The following is a 24,209-nucleotide window of genomic DNA, read 5'->3' as shown; positions in this document are numbered from 1 at the left end:
AAGAACTACTTGTTTGGGGTTTCACCACATGTACCAATCAATCAAGAGGACCATAAAATAACACATGGTATTGATAGACCTGTAAAGGTTGATAACTACAGTATGTGTCAATCTCACACTTTCTTCCTCCCTGCATCTGGTTTCTTTTTCTTCTGTTCTCTTTCTCTCTCTCTCTCGCGCTCTCTTTCTCTCTCTCTATCCTCACTTTTCTTACTCAGGTGGCCAAGCAACAAAAGGTAGAATGTTCTCAGAAACTGGAAGGCCTCACAATGTGGTTGGCTGGAGCCGCCAGCCTCCTGGCCAATCAGAAAGCCGGAAGAGAGACGGGCGACGTGAGCACCCTGCAACAGAAGCAGAAGCAGCTGAAGGTATGGAGCTTGCATATGCACTCCTTCCATTTAATAACAATGTACAATAACGGAAATAATGATTATTGTAATATTGTACAAATATTAAATACAGACAAAACACAAAACACTTATTGCTTTTGTCTTTTTATTATATCAACCATAATCCACCATAATTCGCCAAAACATTGTTCATTTTTAGTAATACTCTATGCAGTAGCTAGTTTAATTTCATCCACTTGTCCTGCTTGAATCCTTTTCCTTTCCTTTCCTTTGTGCCTCACCTATCATCTCACTTTCTTTCTACTTTTTTTTTCTTTTTTACAATTTGTTAAATTTAAACTTCTCCACTCCTTTATTTTATTTGTTGACCTAATTTTTACATTTTCTTTTCTACCCGTCATGTTTGTCTCTCTAATCTCTCCAGGAAGTGCAGAGGGACCTCCAGAGCAGAGGCGAGAATGTGGCCGAGACCATGCGCTCTGTGGAGGACTTCCTGGCTGAGCACAGGGACAGCCTGAGCCCGGAGGAGAGGAACAACCTCCAAGGGGCGCTAACCCGGATGAAGGAGCAGTACGGTGCCCTGACAAACACAGCAAACACCTCCCTGTCGGAGGTGGACACCGCTATCAGCACCACCATACAGCAAAATACACAGAGGGTACGGATGTGGTGCAGTTGCACATGTTAAGAACATATTAGGACAAAGTACACAAAGCTAGTGCGCAGGTGTTTTACTTGTGTACAACAAAGTACCCAGCTGCTATATTCCATAGTTACATTTCTCTTCTCTTCTCTTCTCTTCTCTTCTCTTCTCTTCTCTTCTCTTCTCTTCTCTTCTCTTCTCTTCTCTTCTCTTCGCCACTCCTCTCCTCGCCTCGCTCCGCCCCTCTCCTCCTCTCTCCAGGCGAAGGCAGAAGAGCATCTGCAGGAGACGCAGGGCCAGATAAACACTCTGCTGGAGGAGCTGTCCTCCCTCAGCCAACCTGGGGGAACAGGAACCAGGCCAAACCTCACTGTTACTGATGCACCATCCTCCTCCACACTGCCAGAGGCCAGTCTACAGTCACACACAGATATGCTGCAGGCAAGAAACGTTCAGTTGTGTTGTTATTGTGGAATGTTGTTACTTGAAACTTTTTGCTATCATATGTCAATGTGATTGTTTCTTTAAAACTTAGGACTGAAGTTTCTGGCATGTTTTTCAAATTGTGTTGGAGCAAGGGTAATAAACACCTAGGTTATTCTTATTCATAATTATTTCAGCGTTGAGAGCTTTCCTTGTTTCTGATCTATTCAGAATGGCGATTATTTTTGTCCATTAAATGCAGTTCAGAAGTGTGTCTTGGACTCTCACCGGTCCATCTGGTTACATTCGTACACTCTCCGAGTTAAATCAACAGAGAGTTTACCGTGTAAGTCAGGGGTCTTCAATAGGGGGTCCTTAGAGTTACTACAGGGGGTCCTCCAAATCTTCCAATTCTTTTTATATTAACAACTTGAACCCTAGTGTCCATATTCTGAGAACTGTAGCCAAAAATAGCAGATCTACAAGCTCAAACGTCTCGTGCTGTGTGAGCTTGTAGATCGTTTGGTGTAGAGAGGTAAAGAGCAGACTAATTACAGAGTGAAAGATCATGTTTATTAGGTAATGACGGCTCAAGTTATTAAATATCTGAAAACACAAAATATCCAATATCCAAAATACACTGATGATTGTGCTGTCAAACGATGAAACTATATGGAATTTATGAACAGGTTGTCCCTGCTTCATCTCTCGCTCAACTAAGGGGTCCTTGGCCTGAAACCGTTGAAGACCCCCGGTGTAAGTAAAAGCCAACTGGCTCATGCTTCCTCCTCTCCCCCTGACCTCCGGTCTTTGGCTGTGTGTTTCAGGCTGAGTTGCAGCAGCTCCAGTCCCAGCAGGCCCAGCTGCTGCAGGTGGCCCAGTCCACCCGCTCCCTGCTGGAGCAGCCTGACTCGGCCGTCCCTCCCCAGGAGAAGCAGAGGCTGCGCGCTGCCCTGGACCAGCTCCAGGCTCAACACCAGGACAAGCTCCATAGCTGCCAGGTACTGTTCAGCATTGGGACTAGGGTTGTCACCATCATCACATTTTACTTGACAAATGAGTCATATATATATATATCATGCAAATGATTGTGATTAACGATTTAATTGTGTTTTTGGTATTGAATATTGAAAAATATATTTTATTACATTCTTAGGCAAACTTTCTCAACAGCTTCTGAGGACAAATCATTTAAATATTTAGAGAAATGGCTAACAATGATCGGTACCAATTATCAAAATAAATAATGTACTATTATAGAGCTGCATGAAGTGAATGTCAAATCGAGTGACAAAGTAAGTTTAACGTTGTTTAATGCAATCAAATAGGTCTTTTCTGTTTGGATGTATGGGCTGTCAAGGCCAGAAAGTAGGTTTTTTTGCCACTCAGTAGGCGTTCCCACATAACTTCCGGGGGATGATTGATGTCACATGCATTCCCTTTATTGCCTAAAACGGGACATATTTGGCCGAAAGTTCACTCATTAAGCAAGCAGACCGTCAATCAATCAAACCTAAGGTATGGCCACTGATCAGTATCCCTATTGTTTTTCCACTACTAGGACCGTCTGAGGAAGTCCGAGGCTGTGAGGGATGAGCTGGCCAAGTTCTTCCAGGAGCACGGAGACCTTTGCACCTGGCTGGAACAGTGTGAGCAGGAGCTCCGTTCCCTGGGGGAAGGGGAAACCGACGCACAGGGACTGAAAGGACGACTAGACGAGCACAAGAAGGTATATTAGCAACTTCCTTTTCACTCTCACATCATACAGTAGTTGTTAACCATCCATTAATTATTATTATTTTCTACAACAACTGATTAAATGTAGTTTAGTTGAAATTAACTACGGTTAATTTTCACACAGACAGCACACGACTCTCCATCTCCATACACTATTTCTATTATTATATAATTAATGATATGTATTAGTATAATTATTTTGTTATTTTAACTCGATTACATTCAAAAGCAATTTAACCTTTTTTAAGTTAATCCCATAGTTTTACATGTATTTTTAGCCACTTGTTACAGTATGTACACTGTACACTATGACAATATGACATTAGTGCAGTGGTTCTCAAACTTGGGGTCGGGACTCCAAGTGGGGTCCCCAAATTATTTTGTGGTGTCCCCAGATGATCAGCTTAATGTAATTTATTTTTCTCACTCAACGTTAAACAAACCTACATACAGCATAAGTGTATACAGGGTATCTGCACATTTATAAAGTCATAATTTAAGGACTCTCCAAATCTTTGATCTACATGCTCACAACGCCTCGCAGTGCGAGGCGTTGTGAGCATGTAGTTCGGCTATTTTCACAATATTTATCTGTGGAACCGAGTCACATTAAATGCAATACCTAAATTCCGAGTGCTTGTCAGGGTGGGGGTCCCCGGTTCAAATATGTTTATTTTGGGGGTCACGGCCTAAAACGGTTTGAGAACCTCTGCATTAGTGCAATAGCTACCATTTGACTTGTCATTGAAACCATGTTCCCTCTGTCTGTCCTCTAGCTTGCTGAAGAGGTGATCTGCCACAAGGCGGACCTGCGCTTCGTCTCCATCTCCGGTCAGAAGGTCCTGGACTCGGTCCAGGGTGCTCTGGAGAGGACGGCCGGAGGTTCTGACCCGTCTCTGGACGGCACCAAACAGCTGGTGACGGACAAGTTACACGATGCCAACCACCGCTACACGTCCCTGCACACCAAGGTAAGGGCTTTTTTTACTGGACCGCACAGCTCATTGTGTGGGGGGATTAAACCTGAGGGCGACAGATGTCTTCTAAATCCTAACAGTTTTCGGAAAAAGCGTACCATACGTTGCTATATCAGTGGTTCTGAAACTTTTTCATTTCAAGGACTCCCCAAATGTATTATGTATTTGGCCACAGAGGGCCCGCGATCTGCTCAATCTTATCCATAGTCACCAAACTTTTGGAAACATATTGTACATGTATGGCTGACTTTGTTATAAGACATCCTGGATAACAGCCTCAATTCAACGTAAATGTCTCAGGTACCCAGCTGATTGGTCTCTCTCCCTCTTGTCCCTACGTAGTCGTCGGAGCTGGGTGGGCGTCTGTCCAGCCTGCTAGAGAGGTTCCAGCAGTACCAGGACGATGCCGTGTCCCTCCACAGCTGGCTCAGCACCCAGGAACAGAACGACAGCATCGCCAAGCCCAGCGGAGACTCAGACCCTCAGACCCTGCAGAATACACTACGACAAGTACAGGTGACCAAGGGAGACACACTGGGAAATTAATGCACAGACAAAGACATGTACTGCACATGATCTTTGTGTTCAGTTTAGAACGATTACCAGGCTTTTCCTCCGAGGGGGAAAGTCTGGTGACGTGAGGTTATGAGAGAGACATCCCAATTTAGCAGTGAGTTGATCATACAGTACTGTAACCTAGCTTGTCTGTGGAACAAGACAGTGGTTCATCAACAATGGATTCCACTTTTTGCAGTTACATATGAGGGAATAAAAAAAAATCAAGTCGACTCAGTATAATAACAGGACTTCTGTTGTATTTGTGTTGTCCTCAGTTGTTACAGGATGAGCTGGCTGAGCGTTCGGTGCAGTTGGAGAAGGTGAAGCGAGCAGGCAGAGACTTGGTCAGCACAGAGGAGTCACCATCTCTCAAAGCTGTCGACATCCTCTGCACCGCAGGTACAGTAGCTAGTCCTATTACTCTGTTATATAAGGAATAACATTGATGTTAAGTTCTTTTAACTAATCCACAGTTGTATAGAGGTGTTTTTTGTTTAGTTTTTTAAACAGAGTTGTGTCTTTCTTTTTTAAATTCATACTGTTGTAACGGCGACAGTGGGGAAGACACGTACCATGTCTAAAATCACTGGTTCAAATTATGTCCTGTTTTGCTAATTATGGCTCACTTCTTCTCTCCTTAGTCCCTGGCATTGTATATTCAGTATAGTACACATTTTATTACAAATCATGAAATATATTTTACACAATTTCTTTTCCTACTTCTCAATTAAGACGGTCTGGAGAAAAGGTTCGGCTCTCTATCGGCGTCGATCTCAGAGCGGGCCGAGCAGCTCCAAACATCCGTGGCCCAGTCAGTCAGTGTTCAGGAGAACCTGAAGGCTCTGTTATCTTGGCTGGATGAGCTGGCTCTGACCCCGGGAGCTGTCCAACCCACCACGCAGGCCCTACAGGAGGCTCTCACTCAGAATCAGGTGAGAAGGAATACGTGTGGTAGAAGGTTTCTTCTCAAATGTGAAAATGTTTACATAAGAGGGAAAAAAACAACAACACCCTGTTACTGTACTACAAAGCCAAAGGGCTGTAACTGCAGGAAAAAGTCAAAGTTAATTGTTGTACCCAAAGATTGTTTTTGCGATTTGGCTTTATTAGTTATATTGCTTTTTTTTCAAACACAGATAGATTATTGAACCAGCACCATATATATATATATATATATATATAATATATATATATTTATTTATTTTTTCACTCAGGTATTATCATATCACGTCACTTAACCGAAGCGTATCGATCACAAACATCAGTGTCAGAGTAGAAGTTTCCAATCCATAATGCCCTGACGATATTCCTTCTCATCCTCCTCCTGTTCTTTCTTCAGAAACTCCGCCAGGAGCTGTTGTCCAGACAGGGCAGCGTAGAGGCCACGAGAGACGCCGTCTCCAAGCTCCTGCAGAGCTCCGACCCCTCCACGGCCTCCGGCATGCAGGGGGCGCTGGCCGAGCTGAACCGACGTTACGCTGCGGGCCAGGCCAGTCAGGCGGAGCGCGAGGCCGAGCTGAAGGCTCTGCTCCCCAGGCTGGAGAGCTACGAGCGCCTGGGGACAGACCTCCAAGCCTTCGCCCAGACCAGGCTGAGGGCACTGAGCCCCGTGGGACAGCCCGACCGTGGCATAGATGACTACAGACAGACCATCGAGGTGAGAGGTGTCAAGAGGTTATTAGTCTTGCGTGGCCAGACTGTTGACACCGCAATTTGCAAATTAGTGATTTAATTTTCACACTAGATTTTGTTGCAGTTCTCAGGCTGAGCCATTACATATTCTGGACATTTCTGGGCATTTAGTCTACACTCCAGACCATCATCCAGACAGATCAAAGGGGTGAAAGTGTCTGGAAAGGCTTAGTTTTTACAGTGATTCTATATTCTCTGTTCCAATTTACCAGAAATATATTGTGAAATGACCCAAGTAATGGGTTTTGATCCCCAATCCCCAATAATGACATCAGCGGAGATGGGGTACTTGAATTAAATGGTTTGAACGGACATAAACAAATAGAGATTATATCAGAGGTGTGTGTGCACGTGTTTGTGTGTGTGTGTGTGTGTGTGTGTGTGTGTGTGTGTGTGTGTGTGTGCGTGCTACCAGGAGGTGAGGTCAGACTTGGAGCAGGAAGCTGGCCAATTGAAGTCGTTCTGTGCCCTGGGAACCGAGCTCAGCCAATCGAAAACGTTCACCAACACTCAACAGCTATTGGACAATGTGAAAGGTGTCTCTGATGAGTTCACCCAACTGGAGACCAACGTCAATGAAAGGTAATGTGGACAATAAGACAATAATATTTACAGTTCAGACCTTACAGATGAGTCAATCATTTTCTGTTTGTTTTAACCGGCACGTCGCTCCAGATGGGTAAGGACAATTGAGTCATTGTTAGGAATGGTACGATAGTGTGCCAAACCTCCACCAAACAGGAATTCTATTACATGTATTTACTGGCAATGAATCCAAAAAAAAAAAAAAAACTCTCTGGTGCGCTGCAGTTCACCAGAAAGAACACAAGGGGGCGTCTGAGTCAAAGCAAAAAAGGACAGCTTTATTTGGTCCCACTCCTCTCTTTAAAACGGGACACTTGGGCCTCGTTTTGAATGCACATTTCACTTCAGTTAACTTTAACGATCAGAAAAAGGCCCAAATCTCCACAGGACTTGACACGATGAGTGACTGTGCACGTTTGTTGTAAAAATAAACATTGTGATTGGCTTCATGAAGACTGACGATGCATTGTTAATGAGGGGGTGGGTTGGATCCGCTTCCTTGTGTTTATGGAACATCAGATGCTAAAGCCAACTCTCTTTGATGTAGTACCAGATGTAGCGTGCTTACGGGGGATACCATCAGTCTATTTCAGTTCCAACTTTAAACACTGACCGTTGGCCTCTAATTCCTGAGTATTTGATGATTTTCATGCTTTCAAAGTATGATCTATGACCTCGGGTCTAGGCAACTGATTGTGTGGTTGAATAGAAAGAACCAGCAGTAATCTGTGTCCCTGGGGCTGGAGTTAAGAACCACTGAGTGAGACAAATCAGTCTCATGAGAGCCTAAGGATGCCGTTGGTCATACAGAGAAGGATTTGCCAACCAGGAGATTTAGCTTCTCTTTTTACTATCAGCATTACTTTTCAGTGTTTTCAATTGATGTTGTTGATTGATTGATTGAAGAATTTATTAGAAGTTTGCAATAGAAAAAAAGTACAGTTTCATGACAGTACAAATCACTGGTACAAGGTCAACTAAAAGGAGATCCTAGAAAGCCGAGGCTTATTTCCACAGGAACCACACTTTAAGTATCTCATATAACATTGAAAGACAGACGGATAGAACATAGTACTTTATCTAGGATAATATCAGTTTCAAAAGCATAACATCAAATACAAAAGGCAGAATACAAAGAAAAGGGGGGGGGGAGCATGGGGGCTTGGTCTATTTACAAGTCACGGGTAGCTGCTGTCTGAAGGTGACTTTTCATACCAATTTTGAAGGAGGCTAGGGATTTGCTCTCCTTTAGGGCTTGTGGAAGGGCGTTCCACATGTTGATGGTATAGCAGGAGAACGAGTTAGCGCCTTGTTTAGTGTTAAATCTACGCTGATGATGATTAGTGGAGCTGCCTCTGGTGTTATGATCGTGAACATCCTTGACCTTTAAGAAGTAGTTTGTCAGGTACATGGGAATCTTGGAGGTGTAGTGTATCTTGTACACCAGGCCCATTGCAAGATGCTGTACTCTGTCAGCTACTTTGAGCCACCCCACGCTTTCGTGGTGATGCTCGGTAAGGTGGGTCAGAGGAGGGAGACCAAGCACAACCCTAATTACATTGTTACATTCTTTTCATTGGTTAAATATTCATAAACCTCACATAACGGCTTAACCACCATCAACCTGGTGCCCTATTTTGAGCATGTCCGTAATTCTACAAATAATAAAAAGAAAACAACTAAAGTAGTGAAGGAAAAGTAGATTGGCTTTTGAGTATGAAATAAGCATTGAACAATGACAAAAAAAAGTAATTTGAAGAGATAAGGTTTGTTCCCAACAGCAACAATATATGGGTGCGTGTTTGGCTGTTGTATTGTATACTTGTTTGTCTCGTCTAATGTTGTTGGTGTGCATGTGTTTTGTATGGCCAGTGCAAGCTGACGTGCCCAGGGCCGTCTGCTAATATAAGCCACGTGGACAAGGCTCATTGTCTGTCCTATAAAGTGACTCCCACACCACCAACAGCGGGAGAAAATAGCAGCACGATAATGATACTGTTGCCATGCCAGGCAGGCTTCTAGTGGCCGTTTTGTCTGTGTGCGGTCAGCGCTCTCCCAACTTCACCCGGAGGCAGATCACGTACGAGGAGCAGGGATCAAGGCTGTGTTGCTGCTAACGTGACCCCAGGGGCCATGGTGGCGTGTGGATAACGGCCTCTGAGACAGGCCTTACCAGCAATGTGGCTTTGTTGTTCTCTTTTAGTCTGCACTCTGCCACCTCAAAACAGGACGAGACTTAAGCTCAGCGTCACAAGTGGCCATTTAGGTTTTAGCAAAAATGTGATTTAATTAAAATGGAACAAAATCTCCCCCTCCACTCTGTAATGACCCCCCTCCTCACTTCACCCTTAGTCTACCTCAGTGTTTCTCAAAGTGGATTCCAGGGACTCTGTGGGTTCCTTTAGGGGGGTCTAAATTGACTCATACAAGTCTGTAACTCTGACAGTGTACAAATGGAACCAAATGAACCAAACGGGTTCATTTGGTTCCATTTGTACACAGTCAGAGTTAAGGGGAGACCTTGAAATTTGAAAGTTTGAGAAACACTGGTCTAACTGACGAACATTTGTCAAATTCAACGGAGGCCTCTGACGTTCTCTCTCTCTCATTCTGTGTCCTCTCTATTTCTGTCTCTCTCTTCCTCCTCTCCAGGTTTGCAGCCATCCAGGCATGTGAGCAGCAGCTGGCTCAGTTCCGTGGGCTCTCTGGCTCCCTCCTCAGGTGGCTCCAGACAGTGCAGGAGCAGTTGCCCACCAAAGAGCCCAACCTCAACACGGATGGCATGCAGAGACGAGTCCAACAGTTACAGGTGGGAGTGAGATATCATGTTGTGTTTTTATTTGTATTTTATTTATAACGCACTTTACATTCTTGTGAATCTCAAAGTTGCATAGGCAATCAAACCATTACATGGGACCCAACTAGGTAAAAAAAAAACAGCGCAAAAAACAAAGGCCCAGGAACAAGTGTGATTATTACCCCTGCCAAGGAGGTTTATGTAACATCTTATCCATAGTGATGAGCAACCTTTATCTGCTACCCTTGAAGTCACAGCTGCCCCTGCTGAAGCTGCAAAAGATGGTGTTTTGGCTACCGAAGTGCCCCCCCCGGCCGAGGGGGGAACGGCCTTGGCGAACGGAGGAGATTTCAAAACAACAACAGACACCATTGTCCCTGCCAAAGCCCTCTCTGCCAAAGACGAGAATGTGGAAGACTCCACAGAAGAAGCAGATGACGTCAATGCAGAGATTGGGTTGATCAGGGAAATATTTGAAGAGGAGAGTAACAAAGAAACGTTCTCTGGTTTCCCTACCCCAGCCGTGGCTGGCCCGAACCATGAGCAGAGTGAACTGTCAACAGACAACAGAGAGTCGACAGAGGAAGAGGAGAGTAACGAAGAAACGTTCTATGGTTTCCCTGCCTCAGCCGTGGCTGGCTCGAACCATGAGAGTGAACTGTCAACAGACAACGGAGAGTCGACAGAGGAAGAGGAAGGGGCTGGAGAGTCAACCGATGAGTCGACAGAGGAAGAGGAAGGGGCTGGAGAGTCAACCGTGGAAGAACAAGCCCCATCTTCCCAATCTTTCTCTTTCTCCCTATCGCCAATGCCCCTTCTAGATTTCACGAATGGGATGAATGAATTAATTAACAAAGGGATTAAAATGACCCCGGCCAGACGCCAGGCCAAACGCCCGGCTCCACAACCGCCACCGGCCAAATGCCCGGCTCCACAACCACCATCTTTGAAAACGGACGAAACTGACCCTGCCATGCCCCAGAAATCTGTGGCCTGGGTTCTTTCACCCCCACCCATCCCTCCACGACCTAAACGAAAGAAGAACCTGGCCTCCCAACGAGCTGGGACAATACTGGGCCAAAACATGGCCTCCCAGCTGAACATGGCTCCACGACCTCAACGAGCTGGGACAATACTGGGCCAATACATGGCCTCCCAGCTGAACAATACATTCAGCCACTGATATCAGTTGGGTCCGATATTATACCCAGCAACAACCGTATCTGGACCCGATGCTCCTCTAGGCGCTTTTACTAAGCAGGCTCACAATATTTCTACTGTAATTTCAAATAGAGTGTCCAGGACAAGCAGTGGCTCTGCTAATCTAGCAAATTTAACTTACATACCCTGTAGGGACTATAGTACAGTAGAATGTCAAAAAATAAATCTGGCCCTCTTTAACATCAGGTCACTTTTAAACAAGCCCTCCTCTGTAAATGATCTAATCTGTGAAGAGAAGCTAGATATAATCTTTTTAACAGAGACTTGGCTGGGCACAGATGGAGCTGTTGCACTTGGCGTCGCCTGCCCACCAAACTATCATTTTATTCAATCAGTGCGCGAAGGAAAAAGAGGTGGAGGTTTGGCGTACATTTTCTCTGACATCTTTAAATTCAAGAACCTGTCTTTTGGAAGTTTTTCATCCTTTGGATACCAAGCTAACTTATTTGAGAGTAAATCCTCTGTTCTAATGATTACCATATATCGCCCACCAAAATGTAGCAAAGCCTTATTTCTTACAGAAATATCAGAACTTTTATCTATCTGTTCCACTGACTATGAGAGAACCTTGATTGCTGGCGATGCAAATTTACATGTGGATATTGTTACAGATGTTACTGCTATGAGTTTCTTACAGTTATTACATTCCCTTGATTTTGTTCAGCATGTTACCGGGCCAACCCACAATCAGGGCCACACCCTAGACCTGGTGATCTCTAAAGGGCTAAGTATTTCTATGGACAGGATCATTGCTAAGCCTGACTTATCGGACCACTATTTACTGTGTTTTAATATGACTGTCTCTGATCTAGAAAAATACAATAGAGAATATACTATAAAAAAGAGATTTTTCAGGGCATCGGCAGCAGAAGAGTTTGCTCGCCATCTTGCATGTGCACCCCCCCTTCCTGATATTCCCTCAGTAAATGATATGGTTCAACATTTTAATCTTAAATTAGAGTCAGCTCTGGATATAGTGGCTCCTATGAAAACTAAAAAGAAACATAAAGTAAAAGAAACACCCTGGATAAACGATCATATACGCTCACTCAAGAAACAATGCCGCAAAGCAGAGCGAGCTTGGAGAAAAAATAAACTAACTATCCATCTACAGATTTTTAAGTCATTAACAGCCACGTACAATAAAACCATGCGTCTGGCTAGGCAGGCCTATTTTTCCGGAATTATTAATGAGAACAAGAACAATGCTAGGGTCTTATTCTCCACTATTGAACGCCTCTTAAACCCCCCCCAGTCCTACAAGCAGTCACTCCTTGCCTCTAAAGCAAAGTGTAATGAGTTTGCATCCTTCTTTGACAACAAAATTGTGAACATTCGAGCTGGTATTATGAATAATACTGTCACAAATGCAAATGCGGTTAATGGTGCCATGTGTAAAAGTGTAGATAAATCTAGGGGCAGCCTAGTATCATTTTGTGAAATTGATGAAGAGGAACTTCGTAAAACCATATCGCAAATGACATCGTCTTCTTGCTCGCTGGATGCAATACCCACGCCATTTCTCAAAGAGGTTGTAGACTGTGTGATTGGAGATATCCTAAAAATAGTAAATAACTCTATACAATCAGCCCATTTCCAATTTGCCTTTTCTGGGCAAGGTCCTAGAAAAAATTATCTTTCATCAATTGGATGTATTTCTGCAGAACAATAAGGTGCACAACAAATTCCAATCCGGCTTCAGGAAAGGACACAGCACAGAAACTGCACTTTTAAAAGTAATTAATGATCTTAGGGTGTCTGCTGATAACAAAAATGTATCCGTTCTCCTACTGCTGGATCAAACGGCGGCTTTTGACACAATTGACCATACAATTCTAATACAACGTCTTGAACACTGGGTAGGGCTGTCAGGCACAGCTTTGTCCTGGTTTTACTCCTACCTAACAGGCAGAAGCTACTTTGTTAATCTAGCTGACTTTGAGTCAAACAAACACAACATCTGCTCTGGTATTCCACAGGGCTCAATTCTTGGTCCTTTATTATTCTCCCTCTATATACTGCCGCTGGGAGAACTTATTTCCGCTCACGGTGTGAATTTCCATTTCTATGCCACCCAGCTGTACCTTTCGGTAGCTCCGGACGACCCCTGTGCTCTAGACCCATTGCTGACGTGTGTGTCTAGCATAAAATGCTGGATGAGTGAGAACTTTCTCAAACTAAATGAGGACAAGACAGAAGTTCTCATAATTGGTTCTACTGCGCAGAGAGAATCAATAATAAGTAGACTTGGTAACCTGTCTAAAGAAAGTAACACTTCTGTAAAGAACCTGGGAGTGATCATTGACGCTGAATTGAATTTTAATACACACATTAATCATGTCACCAAGATTGCCTTCTTTCACCTTAGAAATATTGCGCGAATTAGAGCCTATCTAACATTGGACGATGCAAAAACGCTGATCCACGCTTTTGTTTTCTCTCGGCTTGATTACTGCAACGCACTTCTCTCTGGTCTGCCAAAGAAAACAACTGACAGTTTGCAACTTGTTCAAAATGCGGCAGCCAGAGTTTTAACTAAAGCTAAGATGAGAGAACATATTACTCCAGTCTTAGCGTCGCTACACTGGCTCCCGGTTGTTTTTAGGATTGATTTTAAAATTATTTTACTTGTTTATAAAGCTCTAAATGGTCTGGCACCTTCGTACCTCTATGACTGCCTGCATAGATACGTTCCAAACCGCCCACTCAGGTCTTCTAGTGCTGACCTACTCGATGTGCCTAAAATGAAATATAAAAAATATGGTGAAGCAGCTTTCTGCTTCTACGGACCGACAGTTTGGAATAAACTCCCACTACACCTAAGACAGGCAGCCTCTGTGGATAGCTTTAAAGCACAGCTCAAGACCTATTTCTTTACTCTTGCTTTTAGCTGAATTATTTTTTTTATCTCTTTGATGCTATTGACGTCCACACTGTTCTGAAATTGTTCTTCAATGTTTTATGTTTTTATTGTTCTGCTTTATTGTATTCATGTGTATTTTATTTTTTCTGTTAAGTAACTGTGCTTCATTTTCTGCTCTGTAAAGCACTTTGAGCTGCATTTCATGTCATGAAAGGTGCTATACAAATAAAGCTTTATTATTATTATTTATTATTATTTGTATTATACAGTATCAACATACAGTATATTTGATTTGTACATTTGTCAAAATCAAGGAGGCCTCTGAGAATAAATTAATTTATCCCAGCTACAGTACAGTACAGTGCATGATGGCCATGATATTTACTACATATTTTCAATGACTAGGCCTTATATTTTGTGTGTGCAGGATTTGCTGAGTGAGTGGGAGTCTCAGGGAGCCAGGGTTCAAGAGTTGAACAAGAATGGATCAGAACTGGAGACCGTCGTCATCAACATCACAACCCCAAAGAGCAAGACTGGTAAGAACTGAGCCCTGGGAGAAGGGGGGCTGCACCCATGGTTACACGGCATGGAAACTCTGAATCGGAATGCATTAGTTTAGTTTAGTTTAGGTAAGAAAATGTATGTACATTTGACAGACAAAATGTTTAGAGCAGAAGTGCGCGCACGACGCCAACTCGTTTCAACAATTCTAAACTTCTGCACGGTCGGGAAACGTAACTTTACAATTTAACAGACAAGTCATTAACCAGCCCTATTCTATACCTCGGCTGATCTATAAAGCCCACAGCGTGTGACATTGAGCTTGTAGAGCTATTTTCTAAACATTTTACATGCCCAATACAGGGACGCCAGGGTTAAATAATTAATAATTAAAAGATAATTAAATATCTCAGCTCAGAACAAACAAGTAAGCGGACCCTGGGTGTTTGTTGTCAGTAGGTTTGTTGTAAATAGTTTATTACACAGCGACGTCATCCATTTAAGTTATGCATTTCGGAAAAAAATGCAGAGGCAAATGCGTCCTGTACCTCTGAAAACTGTCTTTAACCACCCAGCTGTGTGTGTGTGTGTGTGTGTGTGTGTGTGTGTGTGTGTGTGTGTGTGTGTGTGTGTGTGTGTGTGTGTGTGTGTGTGTGTGTGTGTGTGTGTGTGTGTGTGTGTGTGTGTGTGTGTGTGTGTGTGTGTGTGTGTGTGTGTGTGTGTGCGTGCGTGCGTGCGTGCGTGCGTGCGTGCGTGCGTGCGTGCGTGCGTGCGTGCGTGCGTGCGTGCGTGCGTGCGTGCGTGCGTGCGTGCGTGCGTGCGTTTTCAAGTGGAATGTTGAGAGCTTGTTTCACCACGTTAGTATTGTTTACATTGGTTGGCATGTGTGTGTGTGTATGTACAGTATGTGTTGTTGTGCCGCTGTCTCAGTCTGGTGTGCGTTTCTTTCTCCCAGGTGTCCCTCAGATCAACGGCTCCAATCCCAGCAGCGTCAACGGCATTCACACCTGTAAAGGTGAGACTCACTCCCTTACCTCTAGTCTACAGCAGTGGTTCCCAAACTTTTTAGCTCCATACACCCAAAAGAAAAAAATTGAATTTTAGTTTTTCCTTTTATTTCTTCATGAAATTACTGAGAAGAACATGGTAAAAGATTTTTTTTTTTTTTTTTGGGAATGTTTTTTGAAAATATTTTGAATAATAATAATAATTAAAATAGTAATAATTAGGAAACAAACAACAAAGGGACCCATAAAAATCTGTCTGCGACCCACAAAACAGTGGTCTACATCACCTCTCTGTCCATGTTCAAAACCCTTCCTGAACTACTGTGCCACTGTGAAAGAATGTCCCCTGTGAGAACTGAATGATGTGTGGTTTATTTGTCCTCTACTACAGTGTATTAACCCACTTTTCCTCTAACACCTCATTTATATTTAGTTGTGCACTGATGTTGCACACCGAAAATAGCCAATCTACAAGCTTGCTGTGCTATTTTCGGTGTGTGACCCCCTTGGCAACCACGTACATCACAGGTTTAATAATGTATCTACTGTACCCTGTTGTTGCCTACTATTCTACTCCACACTACTACATTGTGTTTCCGATCAATAAGTAAAAAAACTTGATATGTCAAGGAACAATGGTATCCTGAGTGCTCACTGTTAGAGCTCAAATATAGTGCAAATATAGGCTTTACTGCCAAGGATATTTAACCAAACTACTAACCACTGCCAGCTATCTTTTGTTTTTCCTTACCTTTTCAAGTAGTCAGAGCAGCTCACAGAATATTTTTCTATGTTTCGATCGATCCCCCCATCGATCACGGACACTCTTTCTGCGCTTCTCGTCTTTGGCAGTGTGGACCTTTGACGAGATTTCTTGGCAGAGAAAGAGTTCATTGTACTTGCTTGCTCATCTGGAGTGTGCTTGAAGTTAGCCTATGGGCTTCTTTTCAGCTAAAACTTGATCTGTCCCCTTTACCGTCCAGACCTGACGGAGCTGCAGGTCGCGGTGTCGGAGGTGAACGGCCGCTACGAGGCGCTAGGCTCGGAGCTGAAGGAGCGCCACGGCCGCCAGCAGGCCTCCCTGGAGCTGAGGCAGAAGGCCAGCCAGGGCGCCGAGGAGCTGAGTGGCTGGCTGAGAGACAGGGAACACAGCCTGGTGATGCAGGGCCAGACCGCCTCCCCCTCCAAACCCGAGGTGGTACGCGCCCAGGCCCAGGAGAACAAGGTGTGAAAATGTCAGCAACTGGTGATTTAGGCTATTATTGCCCAAATCCTCCCACAAACCAGCCGTATATGGCAATGGTAGCAATATTTGGCAGCTAGCAGTGTTTGGCTCTGCTAACGTATTTTCTTATTTCTGTTGAAAGGTATATAACAGCAATGTTGATGTGCACATTTAAGAATCCAGATTTAGACTATGGAAACCTTGCAGTGATCTGTAAAACATGTACACATGTCACACATCTACTAACAGTTATCTGTCGTTTATAAAATGCATAATATCGTCTTTTGAGTACCAAATGCATCCTGTGTGGGATGTCTCTCTGTGAAATGTGTTTCCGCTGTCTTATTTGTTCTTGTGTCTTCTTCTCCTTCAGGCCCTGCTGACGGAGCTGGCTGAGCATTCTTCGAAGGTGGAGGAACTGAAGGGCACACTGAGGAAGCTCATCGGAGAGAACCCTGACTCTCCAGAGGCTGACTCATGGAAAAAACAGCTACAAGAGATAGGTGAGTTGTAGAAAAAAAACAAAGAGACAGATGTGTAGATATTTCTTTTATACACTTCAGCTCATGATTAACCACATCATTTATTTAGATTAACCTTACTGTTTATTGGGGGGGGGGGGGGGGGCAACAACACATCATGCTTTCCGTAAATAAAATAACTTCTATCTGTCTGTCTTCTAAAGTGGAGTAGCACATAAAGAGGCAGCTATTTTATAGAAATAAATAGTTTCGAATTTAGTTTGAGTGGTTGCCCTTTAATCAGTATTCAACAAAAAAGCAGGAACATACAATTTCTTAACCACGTGAACAGTTTGCAAAGCGAACTTCAAACTAGTGTACATGCACAAGGAATGTGAGGCAACTAGAAAGACCCCTAGTTACCCACAAGAGATGGCAGTGGACGCTACCAAGATAACACACAGCCAACCGCGTGTATGGGGCATATCAGTGCTCTCTGAGTGTCTGGTTGACCAATTAAATTGCTTGGCTGAAGGTAGCTGTTGTGTAAGAGATGGCGAAGGCGGTAGATGAATATTATCCAGAGAGAGAGTGTGGGAAGTGTTCCTGTCAAAGTCGTTTGTTCCTCTCTTTCTTCTTGATATTTTTTACCGCAGCAGTCTCTTATGAGGTATAGCTGAAACCATAGCAGGGTGCCTCTAGTTTCAGTCTTATTTCAAACCCATTTGGAGTCGAGACACACTGCTGGATACCCAGAGCATGAGTCAGAGAGAGAGAGAGAGTAGGACAGAGGCTAAAAGAAACGACTCCCTGTTGCTTAAGCTTTCCTTTGTGTGAAACTGAAGACGGAATAGTCAAATGGATCGGTTATAATACTGTGTTTGATGTTCTTGTCTTTAATGACACGGAGGAAATCATTAAGCTGTGGCAAGAAATGAACCTTTAAACCACGGTGGTAGATGGATTATAAAGTAGCAGCCACTCAAACAATGTAGACCAGGGGTCTACAATGTTTTCAGGCCAAGGACCCCTTAGTTGTGGGAGAGATTAAGCAGGGACCCCCACAACCTTTTCATAGATTCCATGTAGTTTCATCGTTTGACAGCACAATCGTCAGTGTATTTTGGATTCATGTCAATTTGTTCTTTCAGATATTTAACCACTTGAGCCGTCAATACCTAATAAACTTGACCTTTTACTCTGTACTTAGTCTGCTCTTTTCCCCTCTTCACTAAACCCCTTTGCCTAAAATAGCCGATCTACAAGCTTCTGCGAGGCGTTGTGATTGATTAGCCTTGTGATTGATTTGCTATTTTTGGCTAAAGTTCTCAGGATAAATAAAGTTTCTATCACACAAAGATTTGGAGGACCCCCTGTAGTAACTCTGAGGACTCCCTAGGGGTCCCGGACCCCCTGTTGAAGACCCCTGCTTTAAACCACGGTGGTGGATGGATTATAAAGTCGCAGCCACTCAAACAATGTAGAAATTAAGTGTCACTGTGGTTGGGGCTCAACATAGTGGCTGACAAGTTTGACTCATAAATTACAATCTTGTGAGTAATAGTAATGGCCTGGGCACGTAATGGTAACTAACTCAGCACGCTGGCTCTCACACGTGTATGCATATTTGACCTTAACCACCCTTTATACTTCATTGACCGGGGTCACCTCAGGGCTCTGCACTTGGTCCACTCTTTTTTTCCCCTCCACACCAAATCTCTTTGAAAAAAAATAATCTATTTTGGGATGCTTGGGTTCAAGTAGTTAAAATTCAAATGTTCCATCTCACTTCACTATTATGTGCACGTTGAAACAATCATACATTTGTTTAAATAAATGTTCCTGGTACCTAAATGCTTGTGACATAGACAAAGTATTTTATTCAATAGTACAAACAACCTAATGACTCGTTCACTGCCAGGTCAGGTCTTAAATGAAACTGGTGTACCAAGAGGATTATAGACCAGTTGTATGTGACTCTCATGCCCTTATCAGCATTTTTGTTGCATGACCGCTGCCTTCCCACTCCCATTCCTATTGGTCCTTTGCTCCAGACTCCCGCTGGCAGAAGACCAATCAGACAGCAGCTCAGAGGCAGACTGAACTGGAGACGTGTGCTGATAGGCTTGGCAGCTTTGCCTCAGCAGCCAGTCAGCTGGGGCCCTGGCTGAAGGAGAAGGAACTGATGATGAGTGTGTTGGGACCACTGAGTATCGACCCCAACATGCTTAACACACAGAAACAGCAAGTACAGGTAAGGAGGTGACATTAAACATCTACTGTAAGCAGTAAAGTGTACATAAGCTTGTATGTCTGCTAATTTGCTTGATATTCTTGATAGATCTGCTAGTGTATACAGTATATATTCTGTGTGTATGAATTTTATACACACACGCACGCAAGCAAGCACGCACGCACGCACGCACGCACGCACGCATGCACGCACACACAATTTTATTATAATAATAATAATTGAATAATTGCATATTTTGAACATTACATGCTCACAATTACATGCCCATAATATGGATGCCAGAGTTAATGTGGCCAAACATACCTGTACACGTGCACACTATTATGTCCGCAGACAGACACTCAACCAAGGCAATCAATAACAATGACATGCTTGAGTAAGTGACACAGTGATTCCACTGTGTAACTGCGATATACTGAGACGCAAAGACATCGATCATTGTGTGGAAAGAAAAAAACAAATACTAGACCAGACCACCTGCTGTTTTCCATCAAAATAACAGAGACCTGATGAATACAGGTGAAGGATGTGGTCTCTGCTTGAATTCTCCACTAGATCCACCCCAAATGCCATTATTACATTTTGTATAATGTTTTGAAGATGAATGACTCATAACTAAGGATGCAAATGTTCCGCCCCAGGATAATGGATTTTGATTATCGCGATAATATAGTAAATCGCGATTCCTTTTGTTACAATAATCGTGATATGGAAATTTCATATCGTCCCATCCTTACTCATAACACACAAAAACACAGGAAACCCCAAATTAACGTAATCTCATCACAAAGATGACTAGTTTTATCAACCCTGTCACACCCCTCTCTTCCCCCTCCCGCCAGTTCATGCTGCGTGAGTTCGAGACCCGGCGGCCGCAGTTCGACCAGCTGACCCAGTCCGCTGATGGCATCCTGTCCAGCGGAGACGCTGCCCAGGACCCCAAGGACTTGGAGGAGGTCCGGTCTGAGCTGAGCTCCGTCTCGCAGCAGTGGGGGGACCTGACGTCCCGACTGACCCAGAGGTCGGAACACATTGACCAGGCCCAGGGAACCAGTGAACGCTACCAGGTACTGTAGGCGCATGGTAGATCTGGGTTGGATGCTACCAGGTACTGTAGGCGCATGGTAGATCTGGGTTGGATGCTACCAGGTACTGTAGGCGCATGGTAGATCTGGGTTGGATGCTACCAGGTACTGTAGGCGCATGGTAGATCTGGGTTGGATGGATGTGATGCTGTTAGAAGTCTTTTGTCTTCTTTTTTAAGGGAAGGAAAAAAAGGAACTATTTAATTATTCTATTAAAGGAGTAGTTCACCCCGCAAAAAAACGTATTTTCTATCAATTACACAGCCATGCATTTCTGGATTTTTTTTCTTTCTTTCCTTCTGTTTTTGGCTTCCCAAAGCCAAAGATATTGGTCATCAAAATTGTATAGAATAATTGATCATTTCTAAGGATGAAAATATAAACAGCTCTTATAATATTTAGTTTGTTTACATCTTTGTCATGATAATGCCATCATCCAATTTGCTTTTAATAAACAAAAAATAAAAATAAAATAAAAATATTGTTATTTATTTTTATTTTTATTATATATTGTTCTTTTGAATAACAACCTAATTAAGGGGACCATTCTGACCCTGTTCCTCTTCTTCTGGTCCTCCCAGGCTCTGTTGAGGGAGCTCTCCTCCAGCGTGTCAGCTCTGAGCGACAGACTGGACGGCCAGGCGTCTCTGAGCGCGCAGCCCGAGGCACTCAAGCTGCGGCTGCAGGAGACGGGGGAGATCCGCTCCGAGCTGGAGAGGAGGCGCGCAGAGCTGGCGGAGGCTGAGCGGCTGTGCGGGGAGCTGAGCGCCATCGTGGCCGAGCCCTACCTGAAGGAGGAGCTCAGCAAGCGTCTGGAGGCTGTCAGCGGCCCGCTGAAGAGTCTGGAGGAGAGAGCTGGTGGGTGGAGGAGTCTGGCATGGTTTGGTTTGGGTGTAGTTGTCCGCACAAGTAAACAATGTGTTCCCTTTAATCACGCTTAACAACTCAAGCCCTATATACTTAGGTTGTGTGACGAATAGCGAAAATAGCCAATCTTGCTGTCAGTTTGTTGATCAGCTTCTTTTTCAAACTTTTGGGTGGTTAATGTTGTCTATTGTTGCCAATAGAAAGATTACAATAGCGCTTCAGACCTTAAAATTCTTATTAAAAAATGTAAAATTAATGATGATGCTATATTTATAGCAAAAACTGAGACAGGTCAAACAACTTATAGTTGGCACCAGGTCTAAACTAGACTGCAGTCAGTCGAGGTGCCAACTTGTGTCTAGTGCACTCGTGTCGTGGCCATGTATGGCCTACTTGTGCACCAGCAGAGCGCGCCCTGTTATTTATATCAGGTTGCACTTGTTGATGGCGAAGTCAACAAGAATGCTGGTCCCTCATAGGCTGTTAATAGTGACGTGACCAAGACTGCTGGTCCCTGATTGGCTGTTGATGGTGACATCACCAAGAATGCTGATCTACTGTTAACACTTGGGATGCCATTATTGTTGTAATTATTTGTCTTCAGAGTGACGCCATTCACTTGCCCTTTATTGTGAAGAGCCCCGGAAGCCACGATCATGTCCATGTTGTGGAAATTCGTGGTCTTTTAATGGTGATCAGTATGTTTATAAAAAAAATAATAATAGTAAAAAAACGGTTCTCTGCAATCGGAGCGTTTTTGGAAGTAGATTCCAAGATAAAGCTGTTTCTTTGCAGCAGCAATGAATAGGAAGGAGCCTATGGAGATTACACGATTCCTGATGTTGGTGGCCGAGTTGCCTCATGGGATATGAAGTTACCAGCGGCCACCGCAGCGCCTGTTTTACCTTGTAACCATGGTAGCCAGGTAACGGGGGCCTTAGCGCAGCACCGCCGTAATTCCTATCACGTTCCTGGACATAATTGGCATCGGAAGTGACATCACCAAGAATGCTGGTCCCTGATTGGCTGTTGATGGTGATGTCACCAAGAATGCTGGTCCCTGATAGGCTGCGCGGTCACTGACGGCGCCGCATACAAAATCACTGAACGCAGTACTTGCTTGCGGACTCTGCTGGCACAAGTAATTAGCCCTCATAGTAAATGTAAGGATTTGTCCTGTCAATCAGTGTGATTAACAGTAGAGATAATCAGAGGAGCAGAGTTTGTACCATTTTGGTTTGCACATGGACAGAAGTATGGGTAAAGATTCTCAGTGAAGGTACAGCCAGTGAAAGAGTAGATATGAACTCTGGCTTCCACATCATAAAAGGAGACCAGACCCTCCTCATAATCCACAAACACTCCCACTTTCTGGAGCCCCTCTCTTACAGGAAGGAGGACAGGAGGGTCACCGAGAGCCTTGTACTCTTTTCCATTCCTCAACATTATAGCCCAGTAACCATCATCAGGGGTCACATAGATCGTACGTCTGCACAATCTATATTCCTTCCTGTTAATGGACTCTCTGGCCACTCCTAATTCCCAATCAGTCTTCCCTCCAACCAGAACCTCATAGTAAATCCTTCCTGAGGAGAAGCTTTGTTTTCCTAAGACACAGACATCAGGCCAGAATCTCTCTGTGTTGTTTGGGAGATTCTTCCATATGTTTCCATCACTCACTTGTTTTCCATCCTCGGACATGATTAGTCTACAATGTGCTGTATCAGGGTCCATAGTTACATCCACTGCATATTTCTTGATCCTCTTCATCTCAACATCACATAGCTTCTTCTCCATCCAGTGATGTCTCAAGTTACAATCCAGTAATGGTCAGTTCTGGCTGGCTTCAAAAGGAGGATGAAAAGTCTGCTAACTGCTTTTCTTACACTAATGTTGGCTTCACACTGTGTGGAATCAGCCTTTAAATCCAGCTGCTCAGATCTCCAATATTACGTACCGGTATGTTTTTTCCATATATGGAGTTCCATGTGACTCCAGACTGGCATCCACATACCTTGATTGGATATATCAGGTAACCATGGCAGCATGGGGTGGCCATAGCTGAATGGTTGGAGAGCCCACCTGGGAAGGCAAAGGTCACAGGTTCGATTCCTTCCAGGCCTCAGTAATGGTTTACAATATATCCTCATTTCTTACTCTTTCTAAATCTCTTTTCACGTGTCCTCCTCCAGCGGACGGTCTGTCCCAGCTCCAGACAGCGCTGTCTTCCACCCAACAGTTCCAGCAGATGTTTGAGGAGCTGCGGTCATGGCTGGACAACCACACCGACCCCAGGGATTCCTCAACGGATTCCCTGCCCTGTCAGCCGGGAGCCCTGCGCTCCCTGCTGGCCCAGACAGAGGAGCTCCAGCATGGAATTGACAGCCAGCGCGGCCCGTACGAGCTCATCCAGGCCGAGGGAGCCTCGCTCCTCGCCACCCTACCCGTCGGAGGTGACGAACGCTCTGCCCTGCAGTCCCGCCTGGCCGCCCTGCGTCAGGACTGGGACGGCCTGAACCAGAGGATGGCCGACCGCGAGAGCCGGCTCAAGAGCACACTGGGAAAAGCGGAGACGTACCAGCAGCACAAGGCAGAGCTGATGCCGTGGCTGGCAGAGTGCGAGGAGAAGGACGGAGAGATCCAGCCGTCCCTGGACACGGCGGCCCTTGATGAGGCCCTACAGAAGGCCCGGGGACTGACCATGGACCTGGAGAGACGAAGACCCTTACTGGAGACCCTGAACACTGCAGCCGACCAACTGCTGGAACAGTGTCGCGTCGGGGAGGAGGAGGTTTGTCTTGGTTTTATTGTAAAACATTGCTAAGGTTTAAAAAATGTATAACTTTATCAATGCCAAAGAAAGACTGGATTTGCAGCATCTATACTATATATTATGAATATTTTACTATTTGTATAGTTATTTGGGTATGTTGAGTGTGTTTTGTATTTAGCAAAATAAA

At 44.2% G+C, this 24,209-nt stretch overlaps 1 protein-coding gene across 2 annotated transcripts in view; it reads left to right on the top strand.

Moving 5' to 3' along the window:
* Positions 1–24,209, top strand: part of macf1a (microtubule actin crosslinking factor 1a) — a 189,210-nt gene that overhangs the window by 61,114 nt on the left and 103,887 nt on the right. For both annotated transcript variants that reach the window (XM_080734855.1, XM_080734854.1), the window contains exons 33-52: positions 219–368; positions 775–1,008; positions 1,255–1,434; positions 2,244–2,417; positions 2,978–3,145; positions 3,930–4,124; positions 4,473–4,646; positions 4,964–5,087; positions 5,421–5,620; positions 6,028–6,345; positions 6,796–6,962; positions 9,618–9,774; positions 14,274–14,385; positions 15,306–15,365; positions 16,341–16,582; positions 16,956–17,085; positions 19,098–19,297; positions 20,140–20,364; positions 20,964–21,240; positions 23,442–24,040. In XM_080734855.1, coding sequence (XP_080590981.1) covers positions 219–368; positions 775–1,008; positions 1,255–1,434; positions 2,244–2,417; positions 2,978–3,145; positions 3,930–4,124; positions 4,473–4,646; positions 4,964–5,087; positions 5,421–5,620; positions 6,028–6,345; positions 6,796–6,962; positions 9,618–9,774; positions 14,274–14,385; positions 15,306–15,365; positions 16,341–16,582; positions 16,956–17,085; positions 19,098–19,297; positions 20,140–20,364; positions 20,964–21,240; positions 23,442–24,040 — 4,086 coding nt within the window. The remainder of the gene's footprint in view (positions 1–218; positions 369–774; positions 1,009–1,254; positions 1,435–2,243; positions 2,418–2,977; positions 3,146–3,929; positions 4,125–4,472; positions 4,647–4,963; positions 5,088–5,420; positions 5,621–6,027; positions 6,346–6,795; positions 6,963–9,617; positions 9,775–14,273; positions 14,386–15,305; positions 15,366–16,340; positions 16,583–16,955; positions 17,086–19,097; positions 19,298–20,139; positions 20,365–20,963; positions 21,241–23,441; positions 24,041–24,209) is intronic.

The sequence above is a fragment of the Nannobrachium achirus genome, assembly GCF_963921795.1.
Source record: "Nannobrachium achirus genome assembly, chromosome: 10".
NCBI classification, from domain to species: Eukaryota; Metazoa; Chordata; class Actinopteri; order Myctophiformes; family Myctophidae; genus Nannobrachium; species Nannobrachium achirus.
Note: the sequence above shows the minus strand (reverse complement) of the source record. Positions and strands in the feature narration are given on the sequence as shown.